The 18,372-nt window shown below is 52.6% G+C and overlaps 3 protein-coding genes across 6 annotated transcripts; 2 read left to right on the forward strand and 1 right to left on the reverse strand.

Annotated features, from left to right (window-relative positions):
• The first annotated feature begins 1,063 nt into the window (after nucleotides 1-1,063).
• Nucleotides 1,064-7,507, forward strand: LOC133498990 (zinc finger protein OZF-like). Its single transcript, XM_061816417.1, has 4 exons — nucleotides 1,064-1,462; nucleotides 2,788-3,000; nucleotides 3,128-3,217; nucleotides 5,940-7,507. The coding sequence occupies exons 1-4, from the start codon at nucleotides 1,270-1,272 to the stop codon at nucleotides 6,758-6,760; spliced, it is 1,317 nt and encodes a 438-aa protein (XP_061672401.1). The 5' UTR covers nucleotides 1,064-1,269; the 3' UTR covers nucleotides 6,761-7,507.
• Nucleotides 7,508-8,216: 709 nt separating this feature from the next.
• On the forward strand, nucleotides 8,217-11,818 carry LOC133498996 (zinc finger protein 674-like). The gene is made up of 2 exons (XM_061816430.1): nucleotides 8,217-8,483; nucleotides 9,789-11,818. Exons 1-2 carry the CDS (start codon nucleotides 8,297-8,299, stop codon nucleotides 10,538-10,540), a joined length of 939 nt encoding a protein of 312 aa, XP_061672414.1. The 5' UTR covers nucleotides 8,217-8,296; the 3' UTR covers nucleotides 10,541-11,818.
• Nucleotides 11,819-12,280: 462 nt separating this feature from the next.
• Nucleotides 12,281-18,295, reverse strand: LOC133498989 (uncharacterized). 4 transcript variants are annotated; one of them, XM_061816412.1, is made up of 6 exons: nucleotides 18,153-18,295; nucleotides 15,060-15,233; nucleotides 14,347-14,986; nucleotides 13,177-13,507; nucleotides 12,927-13,099; nucleotides 12,281-12,832 (listed from the first exon to the last, which is right to left on the reverse strand). In XM_061816412.1, exons 3-6 carry the CDS (start codon nucleotides 14,970-14,972, stop codon nucleotides 12,613-12,615), a joined length of 1,350 nt encoding a protein of 449 aa, XP_061672396.1. In that variant the 5' UTR covers nucleotides 14,973-14,986; nucleotides 15,060-15,233; nucleotides 18,153-18,295; the 3' UTR covers nucleotides 12,281-12,612. The 4 variants fall into 4 exon arrangements, with proteins under 4 accessions (XP_061672396.1, XP_061672398.1, XP_061672397.1 ...); XM_061816414.1 differs by having other exon boundaries at nucleotides 15,060-15,177; nucleotides 18,153-18,247; XM_061816413.1 differs by lacking the exon at nucleotides 18,153-18,295 and adding an exon at nucleotides 17,618-18,146.
• Between the last annotated feature and the right edge of the window lie 77 nt (nucleotides 18,296-18,372).

Genomic DNA, 18,372 nt, shown 5'->3' on the forward strand with positions numbered 1-18,372 from the left:
GAGACGAAGACGCTCGGCCGCCGTCGGCTTGCACCAAGCGTCCGACTCGTCTTCTGCGCTGGACCCGACGACGACGACGACGACGACGCAGCAGCAGCAGCAAACGAACGACAAGCTCGCTTGGCCGTCGCGCCTTCACAACATGAATTGAGCGGAAAATGAATGTTTGGCTCTTTCTGTCTTCCTCAAATAGAGCAAACGGGAGGAAATGAGCGCTTGTTAACTTGTTGGTTGCAAAATTGCTGCTTGGCTGCAAATCCGCCTCTATTGGAAATAGTTGGGGGGGCTTTTGAACTGGACCCCCTCGCCAGGCTTGTCCGCAAAATGTTCGCTTCCGCGTAATTGCAACGATGAACCGACGCCCGCAGGAGGCGGCGTTGCACCGCTGTGAGTTTGCATCAGCGTCGCTTTTGAGTAGAAGATGAAGATTAGACCTTCAGGCTCGGTTCGGTTATGAGCGAGGCAAATGTCGGAAGCACCTGACGCTCCAACGGAATGAAGTGGACCCCCGCGCACTCGCTGCACGGTGGCTCAGCTGGAGCGCGTTGGCCTCACAGTTCTGAGGTCCCGGGTTCAATCCCGGCCCTCCCCGTGTGGAGTTTGCACGTTCTCCCCGTTCCTTGGTGGGCACTCCACGTCCTGAAAACAAACGTGCAACGTTCATTGGAGACTCAAAATCGCCCCTAAAAATGTGAGTGGCTGTTTGTCTCCACGTGCCCTGCGATTGGCTGACAACCAGCTCAGGGTGGACCCCGCCTCCTCCCCGTTGACAGCTGGCATAGGCTTGTGAGGATAAGCGGCGAAGAACACGGACGGATGAAAAGGAGGCCCAGGTTCAAAGTTGGCGATCGACGGGATCCATTTCCAGTGTTACGCTGACACCTTTTGGTCGATCTCTGCAGTTCACCTGAGACGTCGTACGGTCCTGTTTTCTGAGTTCGTGGGAACCGAACATTTGATTATTATTTTTTTTTTTTTTTTTTACTTTAATTTGAATCCGTATTCGGTTCTTTGCCGTCTGTTTGCTGCACGCTTTCCACTCAAATTTGGGATTTTTTTTTGGGGGGGGGCATCAAGACAACTCGTCGTCAATACCGTTGCAAGATGGCCAACTTGTGACGCAACGTTCTCCCGCTCCCACACTGCCCAATAAAGAAGGGGGGGGGGAAACCACAGAAGAAGAAAAAAAAGCGGAAGTTCGCGTCCCTCCAAAACAAACGACAGACGACGAACGACGAACGACGAGGTGAACCCTTGACGAGCTGCAAAATGTTGAAAGATTTGCTGAGGGAGCGCCTGATCGCGGCCGCCGACGAAATCTTCCAATTATTTGAGCGAACCGTCGCGTCGTACGAGGAGCAACTTTGCCGCGCGCGAGAGGAGAACGAGCGACATCGACGACGACGACGACGACGTCTGCGAGACCTTCGCGACGCTCCAAAGGTCGCCGGCGCCGTCCGAGGTTGGTTTCCTTTGGCTTTGTCGCCACGGCGTGTCGTCCTTTTCCATCCCAGCCAATCTCCTGCATTTTCCTCTCCGACCACCATCACAACATCCAGCCACCTTTTCTTTTGTTTTCCTTCCTCTCTGCCGTCCATCCTCAGTCCTCTCTCGAACTTTGCTCGTCAGCACAAATGCTTGCCGCTGGTAGCGCAGGTCACGAAAGGGGGCGCTATAACAGCGCTGACGACTCAAATTAGTCCTGTACATTAAACAATGGAACAAGAGTCAACATTTGAAGAACCGTTGACACACACAAACCACGTTTTCAAAAATAACAACAAAGAGGTTGTGTGTATCGTGTTAGCGATTATTGCGTTTGGAGCCCTTGCATAACTCCAGTCGTCCTCGCCAATCTTGGCACCCGCCCGCTTGAATTCAGTCCTAAATGTGGAGAAAACGAATCGAGTGCAAGCAAAAAAAAATGGCGTTTTCGGCGACGACGGCGCATTGAAGCCTTGAAGGAAAACAAGAAGAAGAAGAAGAGTCAAGCGCTGTGGCGGGTCCATATAATGCCGCGGGGCTGCTTGGCCGCATCCGGGACCGGACGGGAGGCCTCGGCTCGGATCACGAGCAGCAGATTTGACGGCCTGACGTCGTACCCGGCGGCTGAGCGCGAGGGCACGAAGCCACAACACCAGGTTTCATCTTGGAATGGTTCCGAGTCGGCTTTAATGTGATTTATGCAACTCTTCAAATGTGACAAATTTGGCCCGTTTTTTGGGTGGGGCCGGGTTACGTTCTGATCTCGTTATCTACGAGAGGTGCCGTAGCTCCATCTAAGAACAAGGCGCTCCCTCTTTTTCTTTTTGACGCCAGCCAAAGTGCGTCAAGCGCTTCCGCTTGCAGGGTTCCTAACCAGGACCTTCAAAATAAAAGCAGAAAAACGTGACATACATTTGACCATTAGACCAAAAACGATGACATCCAGGCAAATATTCCCCCTATCAAATAATCGGTCAATTATAGCTGATTTTTTTTTATTTATTTATTTTTCTTCTCTCTTGTGAAGTATTCCAAAAAAAAAAAAAATCAACGTCAAAGTATTGTGAAGCAGTAAACCGTCCTTCCTGTAATGTATATCTTTGCTAATTGTGATTATTTTATTCGTGATACGGTTTTTCAAATGAATTCGGAGGAACGCGCGTGTCTGCAATACTTTGAAAAACGCCAAAAGAGGGTTCGTTTTTGTCTGCAACCGCCGCAAGGGGCGATTGCGAGGCCTCCTCGCCGACCGGATTAATCCTCGCTTAACGGTTGCGCGTCTGCCGTGCGTTTGTGTGGCAGAGCCCCCCGCCGTTCAGGAGAAAAAAGAGGATCCGGAGCCCCCCCTGGTCTTGAAACAGGAGGAAGAGGAAGAGGAAGAGGAGGCCCACGCGACTGCCCAAGAAAACCGGCGACGACTTTGCAGCGGGGGGGCGTCGCCCGACGAGCTCACGGCGGCGTCCTGCGATGCAGAAGAACTTTGGAGGGGGGCCCGGGGGGGCCCTCCCGTTGAAGGTGAAGACCGACGGCGTCTGCTGGGGTGCCCGCCGGGAGTGGAAGTCGCGCCTCGTCTCTCCAGATTTACTCGATGGACGTTGGCGGCGCGGTGAGCATTTTTCTTGTTGTTCTTGTTGTCTTTCAGGCGACACCGACTGGGATCTCGCCGACGGAACGGATCCGGAGGCGGTCTCGGCCGCGGGTCCGAGCGCTGCCCGACGTCAAGAACGTGAAGGTGATTTTTTTTTTTTTATTTTCTCCCTTTTATAAAGATGGAGGCGTGCGCGTGCAGTCGTAACTCCCTCGAAGACGTGCGGTGTGGCCTTGAGATGCGAGCAAAGTTTTTCCAGATAGCAAACATTTGATTCGATTGATGGGCTTTTATTTTTGTACCATCAATTCAAGAATAGTTTTGTATTTCTTTCAAATTTTGGCACGACAGCGTTCCAGTGGGTCAGGACGGACTGTGAAAAGACGCCGGTCCAAAAGTGGCGCAGACTTTGTGCGCAAAGAGGCAAGCAAAAGTGCGGGCGTACGCGTGAGGGAGGGAGGGAGGCCCGGGTCTCGCCAGTCTGGGTTTCGCAAGCCAAACCGAACCGAACCAACCCGCGAATGTGTCCGACGACCGACCGGCGTCAGCGTAAATGTTTGGCTTTCCGCTCCGGCGTCACCGCGGAGGGGCGAAAAGAGAAAACGCCGCCCGGACCGACGGCTGAGAAGTCAAATGAAAGAAGCCCGCAACAAGGGAAAAGCGAGCAGAGCGTCGCCGCCGTCCCGGAGAAAAACCCGCTCGCCCTCCCTCGACACCCGTGCCGACACGCGTCACGGCGGCTCATATTCCGCCACTTCTGGGACCTCGGGAATTTGGACCTGCGGAACGCTTTCATCTGCGCTCCCGTCAAACTGGTCCGCGTCCAGAGACGGCGGCTGGCGGGCCAGAAGCCAAAAAGCGCACGTACTCGCGCAAGTCCAGCTTGAGCTCCGGCCGGGGCGCCCCCTTTCTTCCTGGAGACGCTCGGCGTGTCCAACGGAAGAGTCGATCGAGCGCTCCGAAATCAGGCGCAGGAAGGCCCCTTTCGCCCCCCCCGGCCCGACGGCAGCGCGACAATCGCAAAAGAGTCGGCGACCGGTCCCTGCGGCTGATCGGGAAGTTCTCGAGCGTGGCCCAAATGCGTCGTCTTTACCGGGAGCGGTGCCGAGAACCGGAGAAGGACGACTCGGCCCTGTCCTTCCGACCGCCTCGCGGGGACCAAACTTTGGGTTCCGGCCTCCTCGTGTGATTCCGAAAGAAAGAGCTCCGAACCCATCCCGTCGAGTTGCCGGCGTCGGCAAACGGACCCTTACGGTTTTTCCCGTGTTTTGGGTTGAAATCATCCGCGGGAGAACGCCAGAGACTCCGCTCCCCTGACGGCGACCCCGGCGGAAACTCTCCCAAAGTGCCGAGCTGAGAAAGACGTTTAGGTTTCCTTCGTGTGGACAAATATCGTACGGTGACGCCGACTTACGGCGCCGTGAAAAAGGAATTTGCCTCCTTCCGAAAATGAACATTTTGTCTGCATTGACTCCCCAATTTGTGTAAGATTATCAGGGAGAGGTCAACTTCATTTCATTGGTTTTTGAAGGGGGAAAAACGTTGAAGGGTACCCGGACCTGTGTGGAGAAAGTGAGGTGCCCCTTTAACAGTGCCCTTCTCGCCTTTTTTTTGCAAAGCTGATTTGTTTTCAGCAACCACACCAAAGTACTTCCAGATCTCTTCCGTCACAAAATCCCAAAACGCGACGGGTCAACAAAGAAAAAAGTGCTGAAAAAGCGGCAACAGAATGGCACAATCCAAAGAAATTCAAGAACAGATGAGAAGGAATTTCCAACTAGCAGACATTCCTCAAGCTTTCGGACTCCAACGAACCACAGCACGAGACGACGGCGTTGGAGTGGCCGACCTCCAAAGATTTCCCCGGGGGGGGGGGGGGGGGACAACTTGGAAAGAACTGCTGGCGTCCCTTGCCTCCGCTAAGGTCAGAGGTCATGACACAACAATAAGAAAGAGACTCGAGGGCAAAATGAGTTCTGAGGCTAACACCGAACCAAACCACCAAAAATATCGCCTCGTTTGTACTTTTTTTTTTTTTTTTTTTTTCGCGTTTAAGGTCAAATTTGCCCACGCGTGTGGCCGAGGAGCGCCACCCGCTTTGCATGCAAGTCCAACAAAACGAGCTTTGTGTGGGCCATTTTCAATTCACAACAGTAAAAAAAAATATGTAGCTATTCACCGTGAACACGTCCAAGAAGCATTTCCACTCCAAGCAAAAACACGCAAACAATATTTGAAATGAAATTCGGTGGACTCGTTGTTGATGGAAAGGAATTTCAGTTCCCAGTTGAATCCCACAAGAAGCTTCCGATCGGCAATCGTTTGTGCATAAGACGTTGTCGTGGAAACTATCTGGAGGCGTCGCAGCCCCTTGTGACGCAAATCAAGAGTCATCTGGCTGGGATGATTTCTCCGACGGAGACACAAAGAAGAAACGGAAGTCCTGCGTGGACGACGTTCCTGACTGCGTTTGCTCGTGGACCGGAAGACATTTTGGAAAGGAACCTCCGTGGCGGCCGCGGTACGCCGACCTCAGAAGGAGAAGAAACCGGACGTTAACCTCGCTGCAGACCCCGCGGGAGGAAAAAAAGACGTGGTGGTGAAACCGCAGCGAGTTTCGCAAAGCAAAAGGGGGAAAATGTAGAAAGGTTTGGTGAGCGGCCGCCGACCAAATCTTGGAATTGTTTGAGCGGGAGAGCAGAGCCAGCGACGTTTGACGTCGCAGCCCCCCAAAAGTTGGCGTGATCCCAACACGTCGATCCCCACGGGCGGCCCGGCTCGTTTTTTCACCTTAGCCTGTTTTCACTACGGTCCGATCGACAATTTGTTTTTTTTTTTTTAATTTATTCTTGCTTGTGGCCTGCAGAATTCGTTCCCTCGCGCTCGCCCCCCCGGCCCGCCCGCGTCAAAGAGGAAGCGCAGGAGCCGGACGACAGCCCGTCGCCGCTCGCCGTCGTCGTCCTGAAGAGCGAAGACCGCGAGAACGGAGCGCCCGGAGGACGCCGGTCGGCGGAGGCCGGCAAAAACCGCTACGGCTGCTCGGTTTGCGGCAAGAGCTTTTCTCACAAGTGCAACTTGCCCACGCACATGAAAACGCACACCGGAGAGAAACGCTTCCGCTGCTCGGTTTGCGGTAAGAGCTTCTCTCAAAAGTCGCACGTGAACTCGCACGCCAGGACGCACACGGGGGAGAAACCCTTCCGCTGCTCACTTTGCGGCAAGCGATTCTCGCAGAAAGTGCACGTGGAATCGCACACGAAGACGCACACGGGAGAGAAACCGTTCGCTTGCTTGGTTTGCGGCGATACTTTCGCGGTCAAGTCGAGCATGGTGTCCCACATGCGAATACACGCTGAAGGGAAATCCTTCGTGTGCTCAGTGTGTGGTAAAAAATGTCCTCAGAGGGTGCACATGGAATCGCACATGAGAACGCACACGGGTGAGAAACCCTTCACCTGCTCACTGTGCGGCAAAAGCTTCACCTGTAAGGGCAGCCTGAACGTGCACACGCGCACGCACACGGGAGAGAAACCCTTCGGCTGCTCACTTTGCGGCAAAAGGTTCCCGTACAGAAATAGTCTCAGCGCCCACATGAACGCACACGTTTTGGCCTGCCCCGTTTGCGGCATGACGTTTGCTCAAAAGAGAACTTTGACGGCGCACGTGCGCTCACACGACAGACAGTGAACCCTCGCAGCGGACTCACGCCAACGCCAACGCCTTGGCCGTCAGATGTTGTCAAAGCCTGGGGACTCGTCTCTCCAGACGCACAAAAGACTGTCCTGGGACAATAGAAGCGCGACGACCGCCAGAAAACTTTGGCTAGCTTTTCCCAGTTCCTCGTAACAAGCTGTAAAACTTGGGCTCGTTTCACCAAAAGCCCCACATGCTGAGCAAAAACCTTTTCCGAAGTGAAACTCAACTTAAACCATAGAAACAAAGACGCGCGACTTCTTGTAAATGAGCGGTTTCAAGAGCATCCGTCTTATTTTGCGAGCCGCGTCGTGGCTCTGGTCCGTTTTGCACGCGCCATCAAATTCACAGCGGTTGGCGAGAAACGTCCACCTAAGTCTACTAGCCGGCTAGTTGGCACAGCTGCCGGCAAATTTCCGCGGGCACGGCCGTCGGCGGCCCGCCAGGCGAGATCGGCGTCTCCGTGGAGTCAAAATGGCGGCAGTGGTAAACAACACACGTAGATGTGTCGCAAACACGTCGCGGGATTGCGGCTCTTGTCGGAAAGACGTGCGTCGAATCGTTTTGATTCAGGGTTCCAGATTAGTTTTTTTTTCAGTTGATTCATTCCGAGCTGTCGTTTGTCCCGCTCGGACACGCGACATTTCTCACCTTCATCTCCACAAACCGGCGGGATGTCATCAAATGACTTTGGGGCTTGATCTGTGACTCCAATGGTAAAAATAAAATATTTCAATATTTTTCTCTGTTCGTTGTTGGCTAACTATTTGCAATGTGAAAAATGATTCGTTAGAAGAAAAACACAAACAAACTTGTGCAGTCAAGCACTACGCTGTGTAATTTGTGTTTGTTTACTTCATAGATATAAATCTAGTTTTTCATCTTTGTCCTGAACACATCCTTTACACCCACCCACGACCCTTGTGAGGATAAGTGGCTCAAAAATCGACAGACATTCATGGCATTCAAGACAAATATCATCTCTTTGGAGCTCTCCTTTCTTCCTTGCCACGCTGATTTATTTCATATTTGTGCTCTTTCTTTCATGTATATCTACTTGTTTTTTGTTTTTTTTTTAAATGCTCAAACAATGAGAAATGCAGATTCTTCCTAATTTTCAACTGGTCTTAAAATTAGGATTAGGAGTGTGTGCATCGATAAATAAATAGATGTGGGTGACTGGGTTCGAATCCTAGCCCGCGTGTGTGTGCGCGCGTGAATGCAAAAAGGTACAACACTCGTCGAGTAGAGCGTCGTTTGTTTGAGTTTTTGGTGCGGAGCGCCTGAAACCCAAAAGCTTTGCTGACATAATGACGTCAAAAAAAAAAACTAATCAAAACAAAAGGAACTCGTTTCCGAGTGTTCTGGCCTTCGTCCCAGCGGACGGCTGTACCGTTGCAAGATGGCCGCCGTGCGATGACGTGACGTCGTTCGACTGCCATCAAGCCGCCCTCCCTGCCGCAAAAGCCGGAAGTTAGCTTCCACTTTGGACTGCAAGTCAGAAAACGAGGTCGGGCGAAAAAGGTCAAAATGTTGAAAGATTTGGTGAGGAAGCGCCTAATTGCGGCCGCCGACGAAATATTTGAGCTTTTTCAGCGAACCATCGCGTCGTACGAGGAGGAACTTTGTCGCGCACGAGAGGAGAACGAGCGCCACCGACGACGACGACAGGAAGTTTTTTCTGTCAACGCTCCAAACGAGCGACACGCCAGCCAAGGTCACTTTCGTTCACGGGACGCATTTCTCTGTCGTTTGCTTTTGTTGGGGTTCACGAGGATGAGCGAGAGAAAAAAACAAAATGTGCCCTTTTCAATGCAAACCCGGATTGGGTTTTTGCACTCGGCGTGGGTGTCGATGGAGTCGGGCTTTGTCTGCTCTTTTTGTTTTGCCAGGGCCGTAAATTAAGCCCCATGCAGACAACTCAGCTCCAGGGCTCAATCGGGACACAGCAACCCCTTCGACTCTTTTTGGGGCAAAATCAACAACTAAGCAATGGTGAAACTGATCGACAGCTACAGTCCCGCCCGCCCGAACGTTGTTGTTGCTGCTGCCTACGTTTGGGTTCCAGAACAAAAGGGGAATATGAGCCATACATTTAGAAATGCAGCTTTAATTTCTCAGTATTTACACGGAGACGACTCAGTACAGAGCACCTTCTGTTTCATTTTTTTTTTTAATTAAATAAACATCAAGTGGATAACATTTAATATTTGGTGACTTGAGCTTTTCCAGCAAAAAGTGTTTCGCTCCACCAGACCGTCGCATTCTTCATTTGAAATGCTTTTCCGAAGCCTTTATGGCAGCCTCTTTCGGTTCTCGTTTCTTTCTGGGAATTTTGCAAATTTCATGCTCTGTTGGGTTAAGGTCCGGTGAGTGACTTGGCCAGTCTGACCTTCCACTTTTTTTTGGCAGTGGGTTTACGGTCGTAGTCGTGTTGCGTTGTGACTCTTCTGCCGATGAGTTTTGGTGGGGGGTTTTTTGTTTGTTTGTTTTTTTTTTTTTAATTTCCTGGCAAAATGATTTTACAGACTTCAGAATTGATCCCGCTGCTCCCATCATGAGTTCCGTAGTCGATCACGATGAGTGAGGCCGTTCCAGAAGCGGCCAAGCCTTGTCGGGCCACCTCCACCGCGTCACACGGACGAGCTTACGTGGGGGGGGGGGGGGGGTCATGAGCAGATTCGCAGGGTCCGTTCCCAAACTTTTGCTGCGCCGTCGCGTCGAGACATAAAAGATGGAATGCTTAACGTGTGTCCCATATTCATCTCGATCTGAAAATCACGTCTTCAGAATGCAACAATGACAAAGGAATACACTTTTTGCATTTTTTGTATTTTCCTGGTTTCATGTCCTTGTCGAGCTCAAAATTGTGTTTCAAAGCAGGACTCGTGCCAACATCCGCTTCGACGTCGTAAAATAGGGATCAAGATTTTTGAATCTACGTTTGCCTTTTTCAAATCGGATGCGTTGACAGACGAATGGCTCGTTTGAATAATCTCGCCTCGTGGCTTGTGTCCCGCAGAAGAAGCTCCGCCCCTGCCGCGCGGGCAGCCCGCCCGCGTCAAACGAGAGGACGACGAGGACGTCGGCGAGTCGCCGCCGCCGGCCGTCGTCGTCGGCGCGGCGAAGCGCGACGAGGACGCTGCGCCTCGCTCGTCCCGGCTCCGTCGTCGTCCCCGCGGGGGCCCCGCCCCGCCGCCGGAGGCCCTCCTAGCGCCGTTGTCAGACAGCGACGAAGGCCAAACGGCTCCCGACGGCGACCCCGAAGCCTCCGAGCGCCGGCGGACGGGAAGGCGCGGCGCCCCGAGCCGGCCCGGCTCGTTCACGTGCGGCGTGTGCGGCCGGATCTTCACGTACAAGTGCAACCTGAACACGCACATGCGCACGCACAGTGCAGAGAAACCCTTCGCCTGCTCCGCGTGCGGCAAGCGCTTCTCGCAGAAGGCGCACATGCTGTCGCACATGCGCACCCACACGGGCGAGAAGCCGTTCACGTGCTCGCTGTGCGGCGTCAGCTACCCGTACAAACTCAGCTTGACCGTGCACATGCGCACGCACACGGGGGAGAAACCCTTCTTCTGCTCGGTTTGCGGCAAGCGCTTCTCGCTCAAGTCCACCATGGTGTCGCACAGCAGGATTCACACGGGGGAGAAACCCTTCCGCTGCGCCGTGTGCGGGAACAGCTTCTCCCGGAAGTCGTCGATGGTGTCGCACATGAGGACTCACGCCAGAGAGAAACCTTTGGCCTGCGCCGATGAGTCTTCGAGGCAATGAGACGGACGGGGGCGCCTTGGCGTTTGGACGTCAAGAGTGGCGTCGTGCTGTCAACGAGGATTTGGGCTTTGGTCAGATGTTGTGCGGCTCGTTGGTTTGGTAAAGCAGGGGTCATGGGTTCAAATCCCAACTGGCGCCTCCGCTCCCAGAGATGGGTGGGAAAAACTGTGCCAAACAAATATGAGCGTTCATCTGGGATGTCACGCTGCGGCGACCCCTCCTTGGGACACTTTTTTTATTTTTACGAGATTAAAAACTGCAGTCAGCTGAAAGAACTTGTTTTTGTCACAGACGACAACTTCTCCTTCAATGGGAAAAGCAAACAAAAGCATTTGTTTGGAGTGCCAGAAATCTGAGATTTATCATCATAAGCAAAGCAGATATTTGCTAAAGATTTTGAGAGTTTCAGTCGCTTGATTATGTGAAGCGTGTCAATCAAAATAGAAGATGTTACGTTGCTTGAATTCGGAGCTGCAAGTGCAAAATGTCGTCCCCTCACGCCGGACTTCCGCAAGCCTAACCGCAATTTCAACATGCACGCGTTCAAAGTCGCGGATACGACGCAGCCCAAGTGGAACAGCTCACACGCATATTTTGCCTTGCGGTTGTCGTTTAGTATGTCTTAACATCTTCCCTCTTACGTCATTTCTTGAATCATCGCTAACGAGAATCATCGTCCTGACGTGTGTACAAACCAACTTTTTTGGATTATTAGGAAACGATTGTTACTTTGAAACTCCGACTTTCACATATTCATAACCGTTGAGCAGTCTTACGTCACTTGCACAAACAAATTGTGTTGCGTGTCCCGTGTCAAATGAAATGTCATTTATAATGTATGTAATTGTGGGCATGGACAGATTCAGTTTTGAAATCTAACCCCCAAAAAAAAAAAAAAAAATGTTCCGGATGCCCTGGAAACATTTGACCCATTTGGAAAATTTGAATTGAAAAAATTGCAGTCGGTCATTCTCAAAAATGCGCTTACGACCTTTTGTGGATGGAAGCGGAGATTGCGCCATCTTTGAGTCTTTGGACAACAGGAACTTGAACGGAACTCCCAAACGTCGCCTGTGACGTCACGGAGGGACTGTTCCGGCTTTCCTCTACCCGCGAAGCACCGCCAGGTGGCGCCATTGCTCTGCAAACACTCAAGATGTCTTCAAAGGCCCAAGTTAGCAGTTTCACTTGATTCTACGTTGACAACAAAAGGTCTCAATTTGACACTTTTAACGTGTGATAGTTACAAAATGTAACACGGAGAAAATAAAAAAAAAAAAAAAACCCTATTTTGGTGCTGTTAAGACAAGGAAATGGCGCCGATGCCGGGCGACCTGCCGCTTGACGTTCTTATCGGCGCCGCGTTCTGACTCAACACAAAAACTCTTAAATGCGGCAGATGATAAGAGAACGGCAGCGATGTTTGTTCTACGAAGTTTATGGTGGGGGGGGGGAGCCATAAAATTGTGCACAGCTGGCCAACGGTCGGAGATGATTTGTGGCGGAAACGACAGACAAAGGTCACAAAAGTTGATTATTTTCCTTTCGACAAACACTTCCTTGATTCAAAACACTTCAGCCACTCCCAGCTGCTGAAAATATGTTTTTATGACTACGAATCATGTACCTTTGTTGATCTCACTATTCCAGCGACGCATCACGAAAGGAAGAACATTTAAATGCCTTTTTGAACGTCTGTAAAAAAAAAAAAAGTATTTCTATTTCGTAGACCTTTTATTGCACAGGGATGGGGCGCGCGGAACGTAGCACCCGCGCTGGACAGAAAATGCAAACTTCTTTCATACGAAGCAAGGAAAAGCTAGCGAGCACATCAACTGCTCTTGAAATTTTGGTCCGCGTCAAATTAGATCATCAGTGCGGCACGCATATTAGCTTCAAAAAAAAAAAAAATGCTTCTGCTTGAAATCTTCGGTCACGTGACTGGGTGAAATGATCTTGAAGTGTTTCATTTCTTTCAAAAACCTGGCAAGGGTGTGTCGACTTTTGCTAGCCACTATATTCTCAGCCCCGCTCACCATGATGAAGGATGACATGTAACGTTTCGTCCTAAATTACGTCGGAAGCAGTCCCGCTCGCTTTAAAACGCCGTCGACGTTGGGGATGAGTTTTCGATGGAAGTCCCACAGTCTGGTGTCCACGTGGAGCTGCTCCAGAGTCAGCGAGGCCTGCAGGGGGGCCCGCACGTGAACGATCCGGCACACTTCCCGCGGGACTTTGTAGCTTTTGCCGAACTGCCGCAGCACTTCGTGCACGGACGTCTGCTCCACCAACCTGACGGAGGCAGAAGCGCACGCTGGAAATTTGTGGGCGCGAGGCGGGGCGCTCGTTTCTATGCTTAAGAGGGTCCGGTCGGGATTCGGCGTACCTCGGGCGAACGATCATCTTGTACGGGTGATAAACGGCCTTTGGCTCCTCCCTGTAGATGTGCTGCAGGATATTCAAGCCGGGCACACCTTCCCACCGGGGCAGTCGGAACCTCCCGCTGGGCTCCACCCGGGTCTTGGGGAAGATGTGGTTCTCGATGCGGAACTCGCCGGTCTGGAGGAGGCCAGAGATCGCGTGCGCGTCACTACGTTGCCGCCGGACCGCGAGCGCCCTACGACTTGAGACTTTACGTCAGGGTGGCGCCGTCGGAGCTCGCTCATCAGGGACGGCAGATCGTCGTGCCGGTAGGGCGTGACGATCTCGTCCAGGTCGTTGAGCAGGACGTAGCGCGAGCGCTCCATGGACCTGTAGATGCACTCGTTCAGCGTGGTCAGCTGACCAAAGTAGTGCAGGTCGCCGCCGCTCTCCGAGAACCGCCAGCCGCTGGAGGGTCTCAGGTGCCTGTCGATGGGCCAAGGGACGATCTCCAGGAAGCCTTCGCCGGCGTAAACGCGCAACAGGCGGTCGAGCTCCGGCCCGCTGCTGGTGTTGTAGATCACCACCTTGTCCACGCCCAGCAACCTGCGGGAAGAGGCGGCTCCAGCAATCCCGTCGAGTCTTCCGAGGCTCGGGGAGAGAGCAAAACTTTCAGCGGTATGAACGGACTTCGGACCCAGACCGAAGGTTTGCGGACAATTCCACACCGCCGAGTCTTTGAGGGCTCCAGGGCTTCTCGGGTGTGGATTGGTTTTTCGTACAGTATTTGTTTTACCATATTTTCCAGATTCAAGCAGCTCCAATTTTCACGCAAGGTGAACCTCGCGCAATATTTAACCGTTTTTTTTTTTTTGTGTGTGTGTCGCTAGCAGCTATGGAGTTGCACCGTACAACAAAAAAAAATGGTGTGGCAGATGTTCTGAAGCGCTTCAACTCACATACTGAAAACGACGACTCGAGAGGTTTCAGTGGACAGGAGGAACTTTATGACGTTTCGCGGCGGCGGTTCAGTCACCGTTTGCAAACGAGCCATCGAAATAAAAGTCCGTGCGGGACAATTGAATTTCACAAGGTACCGTATAAAATCTGCTACACGGAGCGGGGACGGCTTATCCGAGGCTCACTGTCCGGAAAACGCAGCACTCTGCCGTCTGTGGCCAGGTCGCCATTGAAAATAAGAATCTGTTCGGAATTGCCTTGTTTGGAGAAATAAACGCTAAATGAACGGGATTGAGTCCAGAGACGGCGTCAAGACCGAAACTTTGACTGGCAGAGACGGCGTCGCGGGGGACTCATGAAGACCAAGAGGCCGATTTGACACGGAGTCGGAAGCACGCAATCGTGGTGAATCGCGTCAGGAAAACCCTGACCCGGCACCGTGTGGCGCTGCTCGTAAACGCTCTCAAAAATTGTGCCAGACCGACCTGTACATCTCCAGGGTCTGCGCCGCCTGGAGGACGTTGTTGAGCTTTCCGAACAAATTGGAGATGCAAACGGTCAAGTTGAAGGGCAGCCGGCTCTCTTCCCGTCCCGCCTCCTCCCGGTTCCTGACGGGCAACCACGTCAGGTTCCCCGTCTCGTCGCGCCGGTCAGACGGCACCAGCGCCACGTGCGATCCTCGGCAGCCCGGCGGCGTCTGACACAGGACGTCGGTGGTGACGTAAGGGAAGCCGAAGTTGTCGGGATGCGGTAGAACCGTCGCGTGACTCCTTCCGCACCAGGGCCGCGGGCCGCAGAAGACGCAATGCAGCTGACGGGGCGAATCCCGCTTGAAGATTCCGATGATGCGCACATCCTTGCCGGACAGTCTCCGGTCCGCGTAGGCCGACACCAGCAGGTGCTCGCTGCCGTTCAGACGGGTGATGGTCTCGGGGCTTACTCGTGCGGGACACGCAGCGGGAGGCCGCATGAACGCGGCGCCGCCGCCGCCGCCGCTCCCCGTTGCGTTCGTCCACAAGACCAAGACCACGACCGAGGAGGCCACGAAGAACAGGCAGAGTTTCCTTTTGACGGCGTTGCCATATTTCATCCAGTTGGGCAACGGCCACATCCTAAAGCCAGACACTGACCGAGAAGAAAGCGTCAGAACCGTCGGCCGATCATCACTCACCGGGCAGGCGTCCGCTCGACATCTGACCTTGCGTTTGTTTGGAAAGGTTGCTCGATCTCTTAGTTTATTTGACAAGCCAAATTTCAGCTCCTCGTGTGCGGAAAAACTCGGCGCTCGCCGCCTTGCACTTCACTTTGCTCGCTGACTGCAATTTGCAATAGCGTCGGCCAAAGGTTAGACTCCTACTGCGACTTCAGAGGTCTAGGACACAAGTCAAAGTAAGGAGCAGTTCTCCAAATAATGCCTTAATTAGTTAGTGTGTGTGTGTGGGGGGGGGGGGGGCGACGACCCGACAACCCCCCCCCCCCCCCCCTCGGTATCTCTTCTCCCTCCCCACCTCACGCTGGTCTTCGTTCCTCTCCTTTCTAGTCCACCTTTTTAATTGTTCCTCAACCCGATCACAATATGACCTGCGAACATCGAGGTCCAAGGTTCTGAGCCTACCCTGCACTACTCACATTGTGTGGCTCATCAACTTTATTCCTCTGTAGTTGCCGCAGCTCTGAACGTCGTCTTTGTTCTTAAAAATGGGAACTGGCAAACTTCTGGCATCTTCTCGCCCGCTCGTATTCTGTTGGTCAAAAACTCCACAGCCGCCTCTCCAAATTGCTTCCATACCTCCGCCGGTATGTCATCGGGACCAACTGTCTTTCCATTTTTCCATCCTGTTTCAGTGCCTTTCCAACTTCCCCCTTGCCAACCGTTGCCACTTCCTGGTCCTTCACACTTGTCCTCCTCATCTGCTCTTGCTTCTCTCTCATTTTCTTCATTCGTCAGTCTGTCTCACCTCTTTCCAAAAGGCTGCACAACTTTCTTCCTTTGTCAGCTTCCACCACATGAATTTCAGCTTTACCTTTGTCTTCTTATTCTTCCTTATGCTGTCGAGCTCCACTCTCCCCCACCACTACCTTACAGTCAGATGACACAAAATACAATCCACCTCCGTGCTTGTACCCCCGCTCTTGTCTGGGCACTCTATGTTCCTGCCCCTTCTGGGGGGGAAAAAAAAAAATAATAATAATTCACTGTAGCCATTTGCATCCTTTTTGGAAAGCCCATCACCATCTGTCCCTGAAAGTTCCTTTCCTGGATGCCGTACTTACCCATCACGACTTTGTCACCGCTATTTCCTTCACCAATATGTCCATTACAATCTGCACCAATCACAACTCTCTGTCTCTGTGGGATGCTCAGAACTACTTTGTCTGGTTCCTTCCAGAATTTCTTTTTCATCTCTAGGTCACATGCTACCTGCGGGGCATAGCCGCTAATCACAATATTTCACAATTTCAACCTCATCACTCGGTCTGATACTCTTTTCACCTCCAAGACATTCTGAGCCAGCTCTTCCTCTGAAATAACTCCCACTCCATTTCTCTTGCCATCTACTCCATGGTAAAAGAATGTCAACCCTGCTCCTAAACTTGTAGCCTTGCTACCTTCCCCCCCCGCACACTACATCAACCTTCCTCCGACTCATTATTATCAACCAACTCCTGAGCTCTTCCTGTCAGAGTCCCAACATTCAGTCGTAGGCTCTGCGCATTCCTCTTCTTCTGCAGACGAGTCCCCTTTCCTCCTCATCTTTGCCTTTGACCCACAGTGGCTGAATTTGACGCCCTGCAGGTTAGCGGTGCTGTTGGCGTTGTTTACCCAGGCCGGGACCAACCCGGTATTCTATTCTTTAGACGAACGCTCATATTTGTTTGGCAAAGTTTTACACCAGATGCCCTTCCTGCGACGCGACCCTCTGCGTTTAACCGGGCCTGGGACCGACCGGCCTATACGTCGCACTGGCTTGTGCCCCCGTAGCGTATGTATACATAAGGGCGTATTTTTTTAAAAAAAAAAAAAATTACAGTCGGATGCAGCCTCTTCTATTAAGGCGACCATGACCTTGTTTACGAACCCCCCCCCCCACCGTGGTGAATTATTTGCATGCATCCCAGACTTTTGTAGGCTTTTAATTCCACACCGCGGGATGGGGAAGGATTACGTATACGTCCGGATAACTGGCAGCACTCGTCACAGAAGAAAACTTCTCTAATCGGTAGTCTGTATGGATCGATAACTTCTTGACTTGATTTTGTCCACACAACAGGCCTTTGACTGCTGATGCAGATGTTTGGCGTTGCCAGACAAAGAAAATTCATCACGGCATTCACTTGTCCTCTCCACGACGGAAAAAGCATCCAAAAACAACCAAAACCTACGCTAGCGCCTCCGGATTCTTGTGCAGAAGCCTGCCTACCAATATGGCTAAAGAAACAAAAGGGACGTCTCACACACACGCAAAGCCTCCATTGAACTCTTAAGTGTCGTAGATGCGCGACGTTTTGGGTCTTTTGAAAATGTTTGCCACTTATGGCTCCGAGTCGAAAAGGTTCCCGACCCCTGGTCTCGATATTTGACCACAAGTAAAGTTACAACTCTCAGGTTGCGGATGGGGGCGGGGACATCCGGTGAAAGAGAGAGCGCAAAGAAAAAGGACGCGGAAAATGAGCGTTTTTCTAAGTGTCTGAACGCCCGTGACGTGAAAGCAGAACCTTTGTTGTGAGTCGAGCTCTTTGGAATTTAGGACTTACTGAACAAGATGAAAAGGTGAACGGTCGTCAATTGGTGGACCGGACGGAGTCGCTGAGCCGGCACGCCGAGGAAGGGCGCCTCGCCCCGCCCGACCAGGGGGACACCCCATTCTAAAGACCGGGTCGGAGCGCCCGAACGTCCTCCCCGCCCCCCACCCCTCGTGCACTGAAACCAGAGGACCCGGCCGGACGCGACTGGGAATGACAAAAAGAGTCGTCGTGGTTGGAGCGGCCGGCAACGCAAACGCAAACGCAAACGCAAACGCACTCGCCTGACTCGTTCTCGGAGACCCCTCAAAGGCTTTTTTCCCCTGCTCTCACCCCCGAGCGCTTGTTGGCTTGTGCAACGCCTCCGAACTGGCCCGCGCCTCGCTACAAAACCCAACAATTGTCCCCTTTTCCGAGCCAAAGACATTTTTGATGTGGCGCAAAAGCGGCAGCGATGACAAATGGCTTCGATTGGCCAAACTTCTTTTCGGCACGTCGAAAAGCAAACACCGCCGCTTTCTCCTCAACACAAACGGGAAAAACTCACCGAGGGTCCGCCGAGCGGTCTCGTCGGCCGGCCGGGCGCTCAACTGGGGTTGGGCGGCGCGCTCCCGTCGTCATGACGGCACCTGCGCGCGGGAGCGAGCGAGCGAGCGAGCGAGCGAGAGGCGCAGGATCCGCGACCTCGGCGGGGCAAAGGTGAGCTGAACGGGTGGAAACCGGAATCCTTCTTTCCACGTCGGAAGGACACTTTGGAAAACGCAAAC

Source organism: Syngnathoides biaculeatus, chromosome 4 (assembly GCF_019802595.1).
Source record: "Syngnathoides biaculeatus isolate LvHL_M chromosome 4, ASM1980259v1, whole genome shotgun sequence".
Classification (NCBI taxonomy): domain Eukaryota; kingdom Metazoa; phylum Chordata; class Actinopteri; order Syngnathiformes; family Syngnathidae; genus Syngnathoides; species Syngnathoides biaculeatus.

What these genes read in the sequence shown, in the direction of transcription:
- LOC133498990 (XM_061816417.1), top strand. Translation starts at nt 1,270, where the DNA reads ATGTTGAAAGATTTGCTGAGGGAGCGCCTGATCGCGGCCGCCGACGAA. An exon ending in GGTCGCCGGCGCCGTCCGAG is followed by an intron (nt 1,463 to 2,787) that starts GTTGGTTTCCTT and finishes TTTGTGTGGCAG; the next exon opens with AGCCCCCCGCCGTTCAGGAG. An exon ending in GGGGGGCCCTCCCGTTGAAG is followed by an intron (nt 3,001 to 3,127) that starts GTGAAGACCGAC and finishes GTTGTCTTTCAG; the next exon opens with GCGACACCGACTGGGATCTC.
- LOC133498996 (XM_061816430.1), top strand. Translation starts at nt 8,297, where the DNA reads ATGTTGAAAGATTTGGTGAGGAAGCGCCTAATTGCGGCCGCCGACGAA. An exon ending in CGAGCGACACGCCAGCCAAG is followed by an intron (nt 8,484 to 9,788) that starts GTCACTTTCGTT and finishes TGTGTCCCGCAG; the next exon opens with AAGAAGCTCCGCCCCTGCCG.
- LOC133498989 (XM_061816412.1), bottom strand. Translation starts at nt 14,972, where the DNA reads ATGTGGCCGTTGCCCAACTGGATGAAATATGGCAACGCCGTCAAAAGG. An exon ending in TCCGACGGCGCCACCCTGAC is followed by an intron (nt 13,100 to 13,176) that starts GTAAAGTCTCAA and finishes GGCCTCCTCCAG; the next exon opens with ACCGGCGAGTTCCGCATCGA. An exon ending in AAGATGATCGTTCGCCCGAG is followed by an intron (nt 12,833 to 12,926) that starts GTACGCCGAATC and finishes TGCCTCCGTCAG; the next exon opens with GTTGGTGGAGCAGACGTCCG.